At 40.5% G+C, this 19,277-nt stretch overlaps 1 protein-coding gene across 2 annotated transcripts in view; it reads right to left on the bottom strand.

Annotated features, from left to right (window-relative positions):
• Positions 1–17,313, bottom strand: part of LOC128119147 (probable ATP-dependent RNA helicase DDX60) — a 108,074-nt gene extending 90,761 nt beyond the window's left edge. Inside the window, exons 1-4 of one of the 2 annotated variants that reach the window (XM_052752348.1) lie at positions 16,806–17,313; positions 2,927–3,033; positions 486–593; positions 261–327 (exon numbers count right to left, since the gene is read on the bottom strand). In XM_052752348.1, coding sequence (XP_052608308.1) covers positions 261–327; positions 486–513 — 95 coding nt within the window. In that variant the 5' untranslated portion in view covers positions 514–593; positions 2,927–3,033; positions 16,806–17,313. The remainder of the gene's footprint in view (positions 1–260; positions 328–485; positions 594–2,926; positions 3,034–16,805) is intronic. The other variant, XM_052752349.1, reaches the window with a different exon arrangement.
• Between the last annotated feature and the right edge of the window lie 1,964 nt (positions 17,314–19,277).

Genomic DNA, 19,277 nt, shown 5'->3' with positions numbered 1-19,277 from the left:
TATTTCATTGTTATTAATAACCTAAATTGATGAATACATACTTGCAAATAATTACATATACTTATATCATGTATGTATTGTACATTCACACACACACACACACACACACACACACACACACACACACATATACACACACACACACGCTGAGACAGATGCAGGTACAGATCAATATTACCATATAAGGTCAAACAGCTCTAGCAGAATAGGGGAATATTACACATGGTTTCCAAAATCTTGATTACCACAAAAGTACTTACTCAGCCTTTGGCATATTTTCTAGGATTAATTGTGACATTTCCTCTAAAATCACTGTGCAATGTTCTTCTAAAAAGGGAAAGAAGAGGGATATTTTTACTTGTATTTTAGGGAGCTCAGGGTTATTATTTGAGAAACAAGAAACAGTAATGCAGTTATTTTAACTGTTCAATCTGTGAAGCATATATTTTGTAATGCTATAAATATCATTCTGAATTGAAAGTTACCCATTTTGGCTGCTATCTGTGCCTCCATTCTGAATTGGGAAATATTAAAAATGTAAATATCCTTTACTCTGTTTCCTCTAAACGGTCATTATTCATGAGATGGCAAATCTGCAAAGAAAAAGAAAAACTGATCAACTTTCCTTTCAACAGAACATTGGTGGCGGGCATACAAGAATGACCACAATCAGTGTGTGGTCTGTTCTCGAGGAACAAAAATCAAGAAAAGAACCATTCATCATATGATCGCACATACAACCAAAAAAATCACAGATGTGACCAAGTCAAAGAGATGCAACATTCTCTACAGAAGCAATGCCAAAGAGTATTTCTAGAGGATTAAACAAGAATTAAACAAAACAAGGAAAAGTGAGGGTCCAGGCAGAGAAGAGCAGACCACTGTCATATGTAACACGCAGTGGCCTGTGGCTTGAAGGAATGAATGCGGAACCAGGTTCCCATAGGAGCCAGGAGGCTGGAGTGGAGAGTGGGACAAAGTGTGCTTGTTCAGGAGAGGGTTTAAGAAGCATGCAGGTCCTTTGAGCATGTGTTATAGCTAGCTACTAAGGCTTTTAAGGAGATGTGATGGCTTTGCATTTCGTAAAGATTACTCCAGTACAGTACAGCGGTAGGAGCAAAGTTCTAGTCAGCAGGCAGGGAGAGAGAAAGCCGCTGCTGGGCAAAGAAATGATGGCAGCTTGATGAAATTACAGCTGAATGGGAGGTCTAGGTAACAAGTCTGGGAAGGTGTGAGTTTATTTGACAGGTGTTAAAAGGTAAGTAAGATGTCATTAACAAACCCAGTATGGGGGGGCAGAGAAGAGCAGAGAAATGGGCTGTCAAGGAAGACTCTGAAGATTCTAATTCAGGGATGAGAGATGTTTACATACACAAGAGTGCTTGCTAGGAAAGCATGAAGAACTGAGTTCAAATCTCCAGCACCCATGTGAAAACACAGATACAGCTGCATAGCTCTGCATTAGGGAAGGGAGACAGGCAGTCACTGGGAGCCCACTGACTAGTGAGTCTAAGCAAAATAGCAAGCTCCTAGTTTAGTGGTAGATCCTGTCTCAAGGCAGTCAAAAAGAAATTCTCTCAATAGCCTCCTTGGTCCCCCAAATGAATGTGCATCAGCACATAGATGCAATCATGCAAAAAGCATGCATCACACAAACAGTCACACACACACACACACACACACACACACACACACACACACACACACACATTGTAATTCATGCCACAGCATAGATTACTAGGCCATTCTCTGATGCCCGAATCTTGGAATACGAACACAAGTCAAGCCAAGGTCATGAACACATGTGTGATCCACCTAAATTTGACTGGCTTTGAGACTTACTGTATGCCATGTAATGTAGATTCTTAAATGTGGAAGGCTTAGACATCAAACACAAGGTCTCACGACCAAACCAAACTAGTGGGAACTCATGAATTTTGGATCAACAGCTGTGGAGCCTCCACGGGACAGAATGAGGCATTCTGCATAAAGCGAGACAGTTGTGTAGCTTGATCTGCTTAAGGGACTCCCTGGCTGTAGGATCAGGATCCATCCCTGGCACATGAGCTGGCTTTTTGGAGCCCACTACCTATGGTGGGACATCTCACACAGCCTTGAGGCACGGGGAGGGGCTTGGACCTGCCTCTACTGAATGTACCAGGCTCTGCAGACTCCTCATGGAGTCAATTCTCTTCTTGAAGGATGGAATGGGGGTGGGTGGGTTGGGGGGGTGAGGCTGGAGGACTGGGAGGAGGGAAGAGGGGGATCTGTGATTGGTATGTAAATGAATAAAAAAAGTCTTGATAAAATAAAATAAAACACAAGGTCTCAACCATGTTGGAATAGATTTGTAATGATATCTCATTAGTGATTTAAAAAATGGCCACTGGACCAAACGAGCTTGCTTGGACACAGAGATATAGCATCATAGAAGTGAAGGGACTAAATACAAAATCCAAGGATTACTAATAATTAATAAATTTTAAGAAAGAGGAGACTGCAAAGATAACCTAGAAAGAAATATTTTAGAAGCATAGCCAAATGCTCAGATATCTGTTGCAGAGTATGTCTAAGTCTGTTAATAAGTAGATTTTATTATGTAGATAGATAGAAAGATACACATATAGATATAGATAGGTAGGTAGGTAGATAGATAGATAGATAGATAGATAGATAGATAGATAGATAGATACACAGATACATAGAGAGAAAGAGATACATAAACAAATAAGTCAGAAGACAGAGATTTCTATTCCATAATATTAAAACAGGAACATATAATGGTGAGCCAAACACTGATACCAAATATTAAAATGACTGAGAATGTGTGTCTGGGGAAATGATTAAATCTGAAGAAAGAAGGGATGGCTGTGGCCCAGGATACTTAAGAAGTAATTGGGCAGGAGTGTAGGCATGGGTCTCTTACCTCACCCAGTTACTTGTATTTTCAGAGTCTCATAGAGCATCACTCATCACCACATGCCATACTTGCCCACAGTGTACTCAAGTGTATCTAAAGCAGGTCGTCAGCCCCTGGTAGAGATCAGAGGAAACCAAGTTAAGCATAACAGTATGGAGTGTTGAGTGTGTCAACAGCAAGGGCACAGGGAACCGAGGAGCTCTTTAATAAGAAAGGCAAAATCAGATCCTTATACTCAGAGGATTTGAGAATCGGTGTAAAGATAATGAACTACGGAAGCTTGCTGGGGAAGGTAAGGCATGGCAGTCTGGGGAGAACAGTGAGCATCATGTTAATTAAGACACAAGAATCTGGCACTACATCATGAATTTGGAGATTCCGAGGTCCATTCTATATGGCAAAGCACAGGGTGACTGGTTGGAGATTGGAAAGACAAGAAGAATCAAATTTTAAAGAATCTTGTACCTCAAGTTAAGGATTCCAGACACTTTCCTGAAAAAAAAGTCTCCATTACCTATACAGTCTCAATTTTGGTAACTGTGCATCAGATGGAGTTCTCCACATTGTACCAATCTCAAAAGGAGAATGACCAGTCAGTGAGAACTGAACAGGCAAAGGAAAATAAGCCTTAAATAGGTTACAAAAAAGGGGGGGCTGGAGAATGGTGTAGCCCAGAGCACTCTAGATCAGTGCCCAGCATCCACCTCAGGCAGCTCACAAATGCCTGGAACTCAAGCTCTGGGGATCTGACACCCTCTGAGAACACCCATACCACGTAGCTTGCACATACATCTGTACACACACACATACACAATTTTTTTTAATGAAAAGAGTTTCAAGAAAGGATAACGTCTAATTCTGTCTATACAATAATATAAGCCAGTTCATAAGTGCCTACATATTCAGAATGTCTATGGTATATTTCGAATGTTTTATGGAACTGTTCTAACAAAATGAGGAGCCAAGTGTGACATTTTTTTGAGTAGTTTGACAGTTTCATTCCAAACAAATTATTATACATGTATCTACGTCCTTACATCACAGAAATTGTTTAAAGAAGTGTTTTAAAGAAATACCTAAATTGAAGGAAGTAATAGAGTTTTAATTAAATAGTCTTAACTATCAATGAGACACAGGTGCCTCCAACACAGGACTGCTATTAAAATAGCCATTTTGTAGCATAAAATCATGTTTAATTTTACAATTAAGTGATTCATCCCACAACCTACCTGCCTAATCTTCTCTCACATACTGTATGCGAGAGTGTCCTTAGTGAGCTCTGTAAGAAATTATATGCAATCCTTAACAAGCAAACAGATGTTTCCAATCATTGTCCCATTTCTCCTATGCCTCCCTCTCATTTAAGGGACATGCTATGGAAATTAAAATCAGCTATCTGTATACCTCTAATAACTACTAAATGAGTTCACTGCACAGGTGTGTGTGTGTGCACACACACAGAGACCACACCCACCCACATACACACACACACTAATTTGTTATAGAATATCATTTTAAGATGTGTTACTTTAGTTTATGTTGCATTTGTTTAACTCTATGAAGCTGTGGTATTGTGCCGGTCTAAACCACCTGATGGTGTAATAAAGAACTGAACAGGCCAGTAGCAAGGCAGAGAGAATATATAGAAGGAGAAATCTGGGAGAAAAAAGAAAGAAAGAAATAGTCAGAGAAGGAGGAGCACCCAGGGGCCAGCCACACAGCCACACAGCTAGACAGCAGCCACAGAGAAAGAATAAGATTTACACAAGTAAGAGAATGGGAAAAGCCCAGAGGCAAAAGGCAGACAGGATAATTTAAGTTAAAAAAGTGGGCCAGAAATAAGCCAAGCTAAGGTTGGGCATTTAGAAATAAGAATAAGCTTCTGTGTGTGATTTATTTGGGAGCTGGGTGGCGGGGCCCCCAAATGAACAAAAACGAACAACAACATTTTGGCAAATTAACACAGCCCTCAAATATCTCCAGGGCATGGGAAACCTGAAAAGTAAAAGAAAAAGGACATGGTTCCTTTAAGAGGTGCTGCTGTTCAGCCGGTAAGGCAGCAGCTAAAGAAAAATGGCAAGCTAAGCAAAATACACCTGTGGCAGCTCAGGTACCTGCATTCCATAGCTAGGAAGGTTTAAGGCAGTTCTCTGTCAGAAACTCCAACTGAGCCATGAGCTTTAGGCTTGGCTTTCAGGACCTGAGAAGCAGGCCAAGCCAGCTGAGAGCTGCATTCAAAGAACCCAGGTGTAGGTGAGCAGTCAAAAGGTTTACTCACACATAGTCAAAGAGGCTGAAGATGTGCAATAAAAGAGGTCCAGACAGAAAACCTCTGAACAGGTTATAGTGTGCTTAACAATGTGCATAGGCTTAAGAAAAGAAAAAGGGTATAGTCATAGAAAGAAATGAACAGTTTAAAAATAATAATAAAGTCTTTAAAGAGAGAGTAAAAGGAATATAAAAGGAAAAAAGCCACGTAAAATGGGAAATTCACAGGAATTCTGGATAGTGTATGTTATTGTGTTGATTTTGATTTTTTTTTAATTCTTGAAAAGCAAAGGACAGCTGCAGAGAGACCTGAAATTGAAAGAGGGACTGTTGAAATACATCAGCCTGTATACCTTAAGAATGCCTTAAATCTTTTAAAAAGTCAAAAAATATATTTGTGAAGAGGAAATAAAAAATGCTTTGGAGTTTTGTTCTCACAGGAGATGAAAGACTGTGGGTTCTTTCAGCATTAATATGGATCAGGATTGATCAGGCAAGACCTCCTAAAACGTGACAGGTGATATTTATTAGCAAAGGGTACTGCTGATCTTCCCAGGACTTGGTCATTATCTCAAATTTTTCTCTCTGGGCCCCTAAGGATACTTCACTCACAGACAGCAGGTAGCAGTTTGAAGAACACAATGTCCACATCCCCAAGAGGAGTGTGGGAGACTTTTAATTATTTGGTGGGCTATAGATGTTTGTTATCATTTAGGGGAATACAGCATATTGATATAAATTTAAAGTTATTTTTGTTACACTGTGTATATGTTTCTACTCTTGTTTAAAGAATTTTTGCATATTAATAAGAATTTAAGGTTATTTTTGTTACAACATATTGTATATATGTTTCTATTCTTGTTTAAGGTATTGTACCTATGCAGTTTATTTTAAAATGGAAGATAAATTTCTCATTTTTGAAAGCTGTTATAATAAACTATATAGGCTAATCAGGAAACACAGGTTAGTGATTAGTCATTTATAATAATCAAATTTGTAGATATGTTAGGTATGCTTTCCAGATCATATAGAGATATATTTTAGATAGATAGATGATCTTCAAACTTTTTAAAGACCTACAGAATGTAGCATTTAAAACGGTTTGTTAACATAAAGTTTTTCATGACAATGAGACACATCTGTTCCTGGCAGCACAAATTTACTTCAGAGATGATGAGAATTGAAGAAACTCCTTATGGAGTTTGCTTTTGTTGTGGCAAGCTTATCCACTGGGCAAAGAAACTGCTCTTGCCTTTGACTGCTTGGCTATGTGCTATGCAGACTGGACATGCAGGACCCAGAGGAAAAAAACTGTTGAACTTTGCCAAAGCAAGGCAGGAGAGGCCTTCAAAATCCTGCTTCACAGAAGAGTCTGCCAGATATTCTTCAGGACACCTGAAGGACTGCCCTTCCTTGTTTTGGCAAAGGGCAGTCTTTCAAATTTCCTGCTTCACTGAAAAGTCTGCCAGATATTCTGGGCCTGTAGGCTGAAGATGGATACACCAATGTTGCAGAGGAACTTTGGGTCACTGTCCAGGTAGCCAAATGTCCCTGTTGTTAGGTGATATCCCATCCTTCTGGGCCTTTGATGGAGATGGAGGCTACATAGTTATAGTTGCAGTTTTCCTCAGATATGATAGAAAGTAAATTAGGTGTAAAACTTTGGATTCACTAAGAAAGGATAGCTAATGCGTTAATTTCTTTGAATAGGCTAACTACAAATGGACAGAATTTTGTAAATGTAATTCCTACTTGATAATTGTTTTTGTTGTATTTTGTAATTTTAATATGTTAAAGTTAAAACTTTTATTTTTATTTAGACAAAAGGGGGAAATATAGAATATTATTCTAAGGTCTGTTATTTTTTTAGGTTGCATTTGTTTAACTCTGTCAAGCTGTGTTACTGTGCCTGTCTAAAACACCCAATGGTCTAATAAAGAACTGAATGGCCAATAATGAGGCAGGAGAGAGAAATAGGCAGGGCTGGCAGGAGAGAAATATATAGGAGAAATCTGGGAGAAAAAAAAATAAAGAAGTAGTCAGAGGAGGAGAACCCAGGGGCCAGCCTCACAGCCACATAGTGATGTGAGAAAAGGGATCTGAAGATGCCTTCCATCTCATCTCTAACCAGCAGGCCTTACAGGAAGGGCAAAACAGGCGATCATTCCAGAGCTCAGGCTGCCATTCTGATTGGGAAGTCAACCACACTTCTGAGATTAGTGATGCGTGCTCCCTCTCTGGTTAACACCATTTGTCTTGCACCATTCTCAGGACATCTGAGTTTAGTATCAAAATGGTGCGTGATGACCCAGCACCTTCCAAGTGTACCCCACTTTGTTCTCATGGGGGCGGACTTCTGTAGAAAGTCAACAGACTGATAACGAAGATTGAAAAGGAGAATAAAACCAATAAGTTCAAGTATTTTGTAAAAACTAACTTGGAAAAGAAATGTTCATTAGAGTTATATTTGTTAGTTTGTTTATATGTAGTTTTTATTTACTTAGATGTAGTGAATGACATAGACTTAGCTGAGCCATGAGGGTTTTACAGGAAGCTTAGGAACCAGCAAAGCAATAGAGTTATCTTTGGCCAAAGTGGCACCAAAATCATTGTTTATAAAGTGGCATTTAAGAGATTCTTTAAATTTTCATTGAATTTTATTTCTGTGTTTTGAGTATATGCACATCTGTGCACATATAAATGTGGAGGTCAGAGGTCAACGTCTGGAGTCAGCTGTCACCTTCCACCAAGTGTGTCCTGGGATGGAGTTCAGGTTCTCAGACATGGTAGCTAGTATCCTTATCTGCTGAGCCATTAAAACAAATCCTTAAATAAACGACTTCTTTAAAGTCATTTTTCCAAAATGTCTGACAGCAAAAAACATAATCATCTCGATTAACCATACAATCTGATTTTTTAAACCACTCGTTAGCAGAGAAGATAAATAACTTAACCCAACTTTTAAAAAATGACTGGTTTCAAGTTTCATAAGAACGAGCTAAGACTTGACCTTAGGGGTATTTTAAACTTTCCTTTTGAGGATTTCATACATGAATACTTTCTTTACACCCCTCTCCTGCCCTCTCCTTCGCCCAATTCCTCCTCTGTCCCTTCCCCCCCCCCTCAAATCCATGTCCTCTTACTCTTTAATTACAATTGTTACATACATGCATATAAGTTTACAAATACAATCTGCTAATTAATAACCTTCAGTAATCACTGCATCCATCCCGTGACTCATCCTCCACAAAGCCTTCACAACTCATTTGGTTGTCCTGTGGTGTCAAGAGAACCTCCTGATAATGCCTTCATCTCTCCCCTTCCATTTTGGAATAATCTAGTCTTTGCCCAAGGATAAAATGGTATTTTACTCCGTGTCAAATATCTTTCTTAATTTTTTTTAAAAAATCCCCTTTTTATTTTGACCTGTTTTTTTTTTTATGGAAAATGCACCCTCTTCACATTCTATCCTTCTCTCTCCTACTCACTGAATCCTTTTTATTTGACTTCCTCAATTCTGTGAGAAAGAACGACATAACAAACTGTATTAAAGTAGAAGGGGATCCAAGTCTCACTTACGACATGACGCAACAAATTGAGAATATCTGTCCATAGTCAGCCACACTCCCAGGCTGCTGTTGTCCCTATGCAGAGCTTCTGGGGTTTTAAGATTCTCACACATTTTATCCCCCTTATATATTATATACTCACATGAGTCTGAGAGTTACAGAATGTTATACTCCAGCAAGAGCAGGCCCAGATACCAAAGTTTCCAATGACCTTACACAGGCAAGAAGGGAGGCGGGAGAGAGAAACACACAGAACCAAAAATTCTTTTATATAACCCTGTAGTTGCAGCGTGGGATACAAAAGATATCTGTTCCTCTCCAGACCTGGAGGAAACAGCAAACTTTTCTGGACCAAGGAAAAGAGTATCTAGTAGTATGAGGTGTACAGGAAGTTTGCTGTTGGGTCTAGTGATGGCAGACTAGACCTGAAGCATTGGTATATTGATTTCAAAAAATAATATAGAGAAGTATGCTGGCCAGGGAGACAGCTAGGAAGCCTCCAGATCTTCACTCTCATTCCTCTGCTCCAAATCCAACCCCCCAGTCTCATTCCCAGCTTTGTAGCAGACTGCTGGATGTTGCCACTCTTCCCTCTCTGCCCCCATTCCCAGAGGAATGAGCAGACCTTGGTGGCATCGCCTATTTCTTCCCTCCTGGGGACCCCATTAGCCCATTCCCCAGCCCATTTTCATCCCTAAGTGTCAGCCCCCAATACCAAGAAACACATTCTAACTTGAACCCTCAATGGCCACACCAAGCAGGATCTTAGAAGCATTTCCTACCAGGCAACACACCACCACCCAGAGAGCGCAACAGAATACAAGGAATGGAACACCCACTCAACAAAGACAAGACCAGTTATCAGCACCTAGAATTACAATGATCCCAAACTGGCCTATAAGCCACTGTAAAAGCATAATCAATAACAGCAAGGACAATACATCTCCTCTAGAGTCTAGCAACCCTACCAAAGAAATAATATGTAAACATATATTAGAACAACACCTGATTTCTCAATGGAGATTCTAAAAGAAGGGTCTGGAAAGATGTTCTCCAAGTCCAAAGAGAACACAGATGCCAGCCCAGACTTCACCCAGCAAAACATTCCGTCACAATACTGAAGAAATAAAGACATTCCAGGATAAAAGCAAATTTTAACAATATGTATCTATAAGTCCAGCCCTACAAAAGGTTTTAGAAGGAAAAATTCAACCTGAAAAGCTTAAGCACATTTGAGAAAATATAAGTAATCAATAATATCAGATCAAAAGAAGGAGAAAAAAAGGTTTTGTTTTTTGTTTTGTTTTGTTTTGTTTTGTTTTTTGATGGTTTTTCAAGACAGGGTTTCCCCGTGTAGTTTGCGCCTTTCCTGGAACTCGCTTTGTAGACCAGGCTGGCCTCGAACTCACAGAGATCCATCTGCCTCTGCCTCCCAAGTGCTGGGATTAAAGGCGTGTGCCACCAATGCCTGTCGAGAAAAAGTTATAAAATAAAACCCACACCACAATAACAAAGTAACTGGAATCAACAAACATTACTCATTGATAATTCTCAAAATCAATGATCACAATTTTCCAATAAAAAGACACAGAATGGTATCAACCTCAGGGCTAAAATCAAAACAAAAACAATTAAAAACACATCTTCAACAAATGGTGATGGTCAAATTGGATGGCTGAATGTAAAAAAAAAAAAACAAATATTTTCATAGGTATTATCCCACACAAAACTCAACTCTAGGTGAATCAAAGACATCAACATGAGGCCAGATACACTAAACCTAATAGAAGAGAACATGGAGAATAGTCTTAAACTCATTGGCACAGGAAGACTTTCTGCATAGAATACTGATAACACAAAAATTAAGAACAATAATTAACAAATGGAACTTCATGAAACTGAAATGTTTCTATATGGCCAGCACATCACCATTCAAACAAAATGGCAGCCTGCAGAACTGAAAAGTACTTTTTACCAACTAAAGAGCTAATATCCAATATACATAAAGACTCAAAACACTATCAAGAAAACAAATACCAAGAATCAAAAATGGAGACAGATCTAAACAGAATTCCCAAAAAAGGAAACTCAAATGACTGAGAAGCACTTAAAGAAATGTCCAATGCCTTTAATTATCAGAGAAATACGTATTAAAATACTTTTAGGTTTCATCTTACACCAATCAGGATGGTCAAGATCAAATTTAAAAGTGATAGCTCATGCTGGCACAGATATGGAAACAGGGGAACATTCATCTACCTCTGGTGGGAATGCAAACTTGTACAGCCACTATGGAAATCAGTGTGGCAGTTCCTCAGAAAGATGAGAATCAAGTTACCTCAAGATCTAGTCATACCTCTCTTAACCATTAGTCAAAGGATGTTTCATCCTACCACAGAGACAATTGCTCAACCATACTCATTGCATTCATAATTGCCACCTATTAATAAACAACATCAATGGATGAATGGATAAAGAAAACTTGGTACATTTACAGAATGAATTATTACTCACATTTTACAGAATGAATTTATACTCATTATTATAAAAAAAATAAAATTCACAGGTATATGGATGGAACTAGAAAAGAAATCATCCTGAGTGAGGTAACTTAGACCCAGAAAGGCAAATATGATATGTATTCACTCATATGTGGATGTTAGCTGTTAAGTCTTTGATAAGCAAGCTACAATCCATATAACCATAGAGCCTGGGTAGAGAGTAAGGGACTAGGAAGAAGGTGAGATCTCCCTAGGGAAGGGAAATGAATAGCTAGTTATGGATGGATAGGTTGGGGGGTTGGAATAGGATGGGGCAAGAGAGAGAAAATGGAGAGGGACAGCTAAAACCAAGGAACACTTGAAGGGGTCATATGGAAACCTAATACACTATAAGCTTCCTATCATAAATGCATATATGAAGTCAATCTAAATGAATTTGCCAAACAGTGGGGGAGACAGAGCCACAACTTGACATCTCCTGTTACCAAATAAAGCTTCCAGTACCAGGAATGGGTTACAGCTAATCTAGTTCTTGGTCAGAAAGTCCCGTGGGAACCCTCAAATAACCCAGGCTATTGCCAAGGCTGTTGGTGGTTCTCCACACACTGACAATAAGGCCCTGCTGCTGAAGACGACCTCTAAACAACTCAATGAACATGGAGAAATCAAGCTCGTGCCTACTTAGAGGCTTCATTTCTATGAGCTAGTTGTCATGCTACTGCAAGGTACTCTGGAAGCTACCAAAGGAGAAAGGCAGACACCAAACCAGCTACAAACCCTTTGATCTACAAGAGTGACCTGCTAGTGCAATATGCTAGTGCAATAGGGGCTTATAGGAGTAACCAAACAATAAGGCCTACGCCATGAGATAGATAGAACTCGTGCCCTGTGCTGCATGAGGGCCAAGAAGAGGAGACTAGACAGGCTAGGGATCTAGGGAAAACAAAATGCTACTGTTCTGCTAAAGGAATACAGCAATAAAATGACTCACAAGGACATTCTGCTGTACTCACAGATCTATGCCTGGCAGCCATCTTCTTGTAGCAAATGGGAGCAAGTACAGAGACCCACAGTCAAACATGTGCAGAGAGTGAGAGACCTTTGGAACACGTAGCCCTACAAGGAGTATCTCCATCAAACCCCTTCTCTCGGGGCTCAGGGAACTCCCAGAGGAGGTGGAAAGTGTGTAAGAGCCAGAGGAGATGGAGGACACCAAGGAACCAAGGCCTTCCAGACACGACAGGGCTGGTACACATATAACTCAGAGACTGTGGCAGTATGCACAAGGGCCTGCATGAGTCTTCACCAAATGGGGTCCTAGAAAAGTGAACACAGGCCCCATCCTTAACATAGAAGCTATCCCTAATAGGTAGTCACTTGCAAATGAAAAGTTGGTTTTCTCTGAGGGGGTCTCACTGTGGAAACAATCCAGTCTTAAGGGTAGATCTCATGTCCAGCAGTAGACAGCCAACAGAAACTCAAGGCATCTTTGGGGTTCTTTGCTTTATAATGTTTAGTCAAAGCAATTATTTTCTATCTTACAGGTCCTTCGCATATGTAATATAGCTTCTGGTTTTATGTTTTTATGGGATTGCTGTGTGTGTGTCAACATGTATATCTCTGAAGTTTGTTTTTCGGGTGTTTCATTCTGAGCTGGTGATATAAAAGGCAGCTGGCTATCACCCTAAAAACAAACTGCTTTATATCACATCTCCAACCAGCAGGCCTCATAGATAGACAGACCAAAGGCCAAGACAGACAGTCATCCCAGATCTCACTCATGTCTCACTGATACAGGCCTTCCTTGGGACACTGAGACTAGTTAGTGTCTACAAGTGTCAAGCCTGTACTCCTCCAGGAATCACCTGGACTGGAGCATTAACTCATCCCAAGCAAGCCATTAATACATGGCAAACTATTAACAACATGTATGTATAAGTTCTGTTCTACAATATGGAATAAAAAAGCACCTCCATTAAATGAAATATAAAAGTGCCCCTCCCCAGAGTTCATAGTCTGAAGATAAACATACAGAAAATTCTGAGACAATGAAAGTGGAAAAACGAACAGGGGAAAATACTAAGAAAAAAAATGACAGATTAAGAAACCAAAATGAATAGGAATAAACTTGGTCAAGTATGTAGTTTCAAAGTAATATTCATTGTTAGAATAGAGCTTTAAAAAAATCAGTTGAAAAGCTTCCCCACGTATTAAGGGGAAAAAGACAAGTAAACAATAAAAATAACAAGAAAAACAAAAATGAGCAAACAAAAAAAACCCTAATGAAGTGGACAGAGGTATCCATATTTTAGACAAAACACCTAGTTTTTAAGACTTATTGCCAATCAGACTATACAATTTTAACTTACATGATTTATTTACTTTCTCTATGTATTAACCTGTAGAAATATATGTACACATTTAAAAAACTGTTTTAAGTGTGTCTGGCAGGCTATTCAAAAGAATTAAAATAAGCAATATTGGTGGATAGTTTTATGGGAAAAAATACATCTTCTAATTTCTAAAAGAAAGTACCTTAGAGCCAGAATTCTGCACCAAACACACATTTCAGTTCACTGAGAATGCAAAAAGATACAACTTGTCATTAAAAAGTGAGAAATTCCACCAATTATGTATCTTGAATTATAATTTTATTTAAAGAAAGTAGGAGAATTCTCAGAAAACAGTGAAACAATGCAAGATTAAAAAGATCCAATGGAGCTATGTACATAGTTTAAATGTTGTAAAAGCCTATTTCCAGTGGTAGTCACAATGATACAAAACTCCATTTTCCAGCCAAACAAGAAGATTGCATCTCTAATACAATATTTCTATTATATTGAATTATTCAAATTATTTCCAATAATATTTCCATAATTGGGCCAATAAAAATGCTCAGTAAGTAGATAAAGGTGCTTGCCACCCAGTCTGATGATCTGAGTTCCATCCTTGAGACTTATATGATACAGGAAGAGAACACACTCCTGAGAGTTGTCCTCTGATCCCCACAAGCACACTGTGCCTTTCAGAAATATGTACATAGGGGCTGGAAAGGTGACAGATGACACAATAATTACTGTGCACTGCTGTTGTAGAGGACTCCAGTTCTGTTCCTAGAACTCAGTCCAGAGGCTCACAACTGCCTGTAATTCCAGCTCCAGGAGATCCAATGCCTCAGGCCTCCTAGTACATTTGCACTCATATGCACATCCCCATACACATCACACACACACACACACACACACACACACACACACACACACACACACACACACACAATTAAAAATAAATCTAATCCGAGAGGTGGTGGTGCACATGCCTTTAATCCTAGCACTAGGGAGGCAGAGGCTGGTGGATCTCTATGAGTTTAAGGCCAGCCTGGTCTACAGAACGAGTTCCCAGACAGGCTCCAAAACTATACAGAGAAACCCCGTCTCGGAAAAAACCAAAATAAATAAATAAATAAATAAATAAATAAATAAATAAATAAAATCTAAAAATTATATACTGGTTTCCACTTTTGACTCACTATGGAAAACAAATTACAGTTGTCACAAAATCCTGCAAAACATGATAGATCTTGATTATATATATATATATAATTATAAAATTTATTAAAAATTATATTTTATAATATATAATGTACATCTGTGTATATTTATTACATATGTGTGTGTATGTATAGTAATAGAGCAACAGAATTGAGGAGATCACTAAAGAAGAAAGGGAGGAAAGGATGCTAAGTGCCTTCTCCTCCACGAAGTAAGTAGGGACAGTATCTAAAGATAATGGACTGGAAACAACTTCTAAAACCAAGTTGTTCAGCTGCCTTCCTGAAAGGGACTATGTAAATAAGCTACTAAATGCTGTAAGGGACAGCCCCTTCCCTGGAAGCACTCCAGCTACGAAACAGGGAAGAATCAGTAGTGTGTCACCATTTTACAACTTCTTCCAGGGCAGGAAGAGATCTTGAGACAGGAGAACAAACATAGAGGTAAACGTCGACACCCAGAACTCTAGCCACAACGACTAATTTACAGGACATGTAGAGAAGAGAGACCTACAAACGACACAGCAGGGGATGTCTACAGGACACTACACCTGCCACTCAGGACCTATAAATCAGAACGGGATAGAGGAAACCCAAAAGACATATCGTCTAAACTCCGTGTTCTCAGAATTATGTTTGTATTATGCTTGCAGAAATCTTCAATAAAAGGAAGAAGAAAATGAGGGAGGGGGGAAGAAAGGGGAGGGGCTGCAGGGAAGTCAAGGAAATCATAAATACTGGAACAGAATGTTGGAGCTGCTGATAGAAGGACTGAGTTCCTATAAAAGACCTGGAGAAGAGGTGATTCGTCCCCCTTAAGTTTTAAGATGGTCACCATGCCTCTGCCACTTTGCTACTCTGGCCTTGTATAACTTCCTTCCGTCTGTCCCACCACCCTTATTTAACAGGACAGTCTTCCTAGTGATTGGGCTACCATCATGCTAGATGAGACAGAAAGTTTCCTAGATGCTTGGAAGGCACCGCCACCTGTGAGGGATGACAATGCAAAGTTTAGACACTGAGTAACCCATATCCAACAACTTGCAAGAAAACAGAGAACTCCAGTCCTCTTGCTGACCTCAAACAACCAGAATGAGCACCCCAGACAAGAGCTCAGCCCCAGCAGACACCTTCAGTTCAGGCAGGTGCGACACCTGGGCTCTGCAAAAGAGTTCATCTGTGCCTGCACAGGATCTGTAAAATAATACTTTCGTTTTGTTTAAAGTCACTGAGAGTGTGCTAATTAGTTATGCGGAAACAAAACCAATACCTGCTCCTTACACATGAATACATTAGATCTTAGATGACTAAAACAGGGAGACTGAGGCAGGAGGGTTATTCCAAGTTCAGGGCTAGCCTGGACTCCAGAGGAAGTACCAGGCTATACAGGGAAATTGTCTCAAAAAGGAAGCATGCTAGGGGGTGGGGTATTGTTGCAGTAAAAACGTAAATTGTCTTAGCCACTGAAATTTAAGAGCGCCTAGAACTCATCTGAGTTGTTGGTCACATTCAGCTTCTCCACAAGTGTGGAGTAGGGCCCCTGATTCTGCACCCAGGAGATTCTGCACCACATTCACACTCCGCAAGTGTGGAGTAGGGCTCCTGATTCTGCACCCAGGAGAAGGACTTCTGATGCCAATGCCAGACTTTCATTGGCTGTGCACACATCAGAGGTCCCTACTCATTTATCCCTATTTTTAAGTCCCCCATTAAGATGAAGAACACTCAAGAGCCTGGGCGCGATGTCTTCTTCTTCCCTCCTGCTCACCACTGAAGTCCCTTCCTTCTGTATCCGCTGGGCTGTGGCCTCTGGCATAGGCAAGTAAGTCTGTGATCCACTGCCCCTTTAAAGAAGGCCCCTCCTAGTCCTGTCCCCTCAGCTCCCTCAGCTCCGTAGCAGCCCCTCCTTCCTTCCGGACACCTCTGACCTTGACACGCCCTGCAAGCCCCTGGCCAGACCAGAAGCATCCCCTGCAAAGCCCACACCGGGAACGGACCTGCTGCCTGCAGAGAGCGGCGGCAGGACTGCTCTGCTGGAAGCAAGAGTGCTGAGAGAGTGCAGAATCGCTCCTGGGAGAGGGCGAGCGCTCCTGGGAGACCTGGGATCTGCTCCCTCCTCAAAGTGCAAGCTTCTAAGCTGTGCTGGCCGCCTTTTATGCCTGAAGAACAGTTTCGGTTTCCCTTCTGCTCCCAGAAGCAGCCTTAAGTTTCGATTTCCATTCATCGCCTATCAGAGAAGCCGATTTGGGAAATGTAGCTTTTAGCATTGCTCTGTAAAGTCAGAACTGTAAGACAAGGAAAACGGAGGCTTTGAGAGTATTGAGGTAAATAGGGAGGGAATTGTGACAGAGAAATCTGAGGACATCCAAGCCTGGCTACAGTGTAGAGGGCCATAGAAGCAGAACACCAGATGTGGTGCCTTTTGCTCCCTCAGGTGGGGGCAGGAAGGAATTTGAGAATGCCTGAGTTGATTACTGAAGCCGGTGACTAGTCTATTTGGGATCTTCTTTGGCCAATAAACACCACTAAACAAGCTGAAAATGGAGCCTACTTATTTTTATTTCTGCCTTAATGATTTTTCCTTTCCTTTCCTTTTCTCTCTCTCCTCTCCTCTTCTCTTCTCTCTCTCTCTCTCTCTCTCTCTCTCTCTCTCTCTCTCTCTCTCTCTCTCTCTCTCTCTCTCTCTCTCTCTCTCTTCTCTCTCTCTCTCTCACCTGTTGATTCCTGCAATTTAGGTTGGGTGTTTTTTTTGTTGTTTTTTTGGGGTTTTTTTTTTTTTTTGATTTTTCGAGATAGGGTTTCTCTGTGTAGCTTTGTGCCTTTCCTAGAACTCGCTTTGTAGACCAGGCTGGCCTCGAATTCACAGAGATCCACCTGCCTCTGCCTCCCAAGTGCTGGGATTAAAGGCATGAGCCACCACTGCCCGGCTGCAATTTAGGTTGGATAGCTGGATTGCTTAGTATCCCTGTGACTTTGGGAAGGCTTTAAATATGCTGATTCTAGAAAGTGAGGAAGTCTTGCATTTGGGTGATCTTGACCAAGATGGGACTAGAAGCTGGGCTCTCTACTCAGTAAGGAACTGACAGAACTCTATTCCACAAGGAAAGAGCACTGGATGCAGTGAGCAATAAATTTCCAAATCATAAACATGTTCCCTAGCTCCACAAACATTCACCACTTTGAAAGTCATTAAGGATGGGCCCTCCCTCATGGTCAACTTTCCATACACCTCCTGTTTCCTTGGTAACAGAAAGGGAAGCATCAGCTCTGATCCTCCTCAACATTAAAATACCACATGAAGAGGTGGAAGTATAAGGTCCATTCACAGAAGGCTATGTTCTGGTTGAGAAAACACGACCTGAGTTCTTCCTCTGAGCCTGGGTGGAGACATGAAGTTCTGATACATCCCACAGATTGGAAAATTATGTATTATTGTCTCCTTCTTAAGAGTTAATACCTTAATTAATGTCTTAGTATGTCTACTACCTGGCTAGAAGACCTCTTCTCAATAAAGCTGACTCACCCAAGGACATTCTAGGAAGATGGGAGGAATAATCATCCCCTTCATAAGATACTGTACTTTGAAGTAGCCCTGTCCACATGCAGCTGTTCACAGATCTTTGCTTCTAAGAGTGTCTGTTTTTCTGAGTTCTAATTCAATAGGCATTAACTTTTTCTTTTGGCCTTTCTATCTACTTGGATACTAACCAAAACCCTAAGCATACTGGCTTTCAAACTCTGGACTTTCTCACAGTTTCTCTTATGGGAGCCCACAACTGACTCAGTTTCCCAGTTTGAATCTGATGTCTATTCTGAGTCAATAGAGTTCCAGCTTGTTTGCTCCAGGCCGAGAGAAAGTCCTGACAAGCCTGCAAAGTCTCCTTGAAGGGCTGTGAGAAAGTCCTGATTAGCCCACAGGTAGGAGCACACTGTCTGCTGATGCCAGCTGGAGGTACTTTGAGATAGGAAATGAAACTGCCTGCTCCTTGATGCAAGGCAGGATAGATAGTTGGTGAATTTCTGTGCTGTCCCTCAGAACTGTATATAAGCTGGCTGTGAAATAAACTCGGGGCTGTCTGGCATTGACTGGCAGACCTCTCCACTCTTTTCTGTGTTCCTTGTTGTCTCTCCAGTCCACACACGCTCACTCAGAAGAGTGGCAAATCTTTGTCCTCTCTCTTCTCAGCTGTGCCCAGTATTTACAGCTCACCTATCCTCTTGTTTTTCTCTCAAATCCTAATAAAATGTTCCTTGAGCTTCCTTCTCAGTAGATCCTTAAGACTCCTTTATCAATAAGACTGAAACCCCACAAAAGGGAATCCTGAAATAGACGACTCCTGGTTCCCCAGTGAATGATGAAAGTCAACCTTTCAATAAAGAAAGGTAGGAATGGTCAAGAAAAGGGCATTGCTTAGGTCCATCAAGCATTTATGTGTTTATGGTATTTGTTTATTTGGAAATCAGGGATG

Source organism: Peromyscus californicus, unplaced genomic scaffold (assembly GCF_007827085.1).
Source record: "Peromyscus californicus insignis strain IS unplaced genomic scaffold, ASM782708v3 Scaffold_23__1_contigs__length_62951481, whole genome shotgun sequence".
Classification (NCBI taxonomy): Eukaryota; Metazoa; Chordata; class Mammalia; order Rodentia; family Cricetidae; genus Peromyscus; species Peromyscus californicus.
The sequence above is the reverse complement of the archived record's forward strand: the minus strand, read 5'-3'. Positions and strand labels throughout refer to the sequence as shown.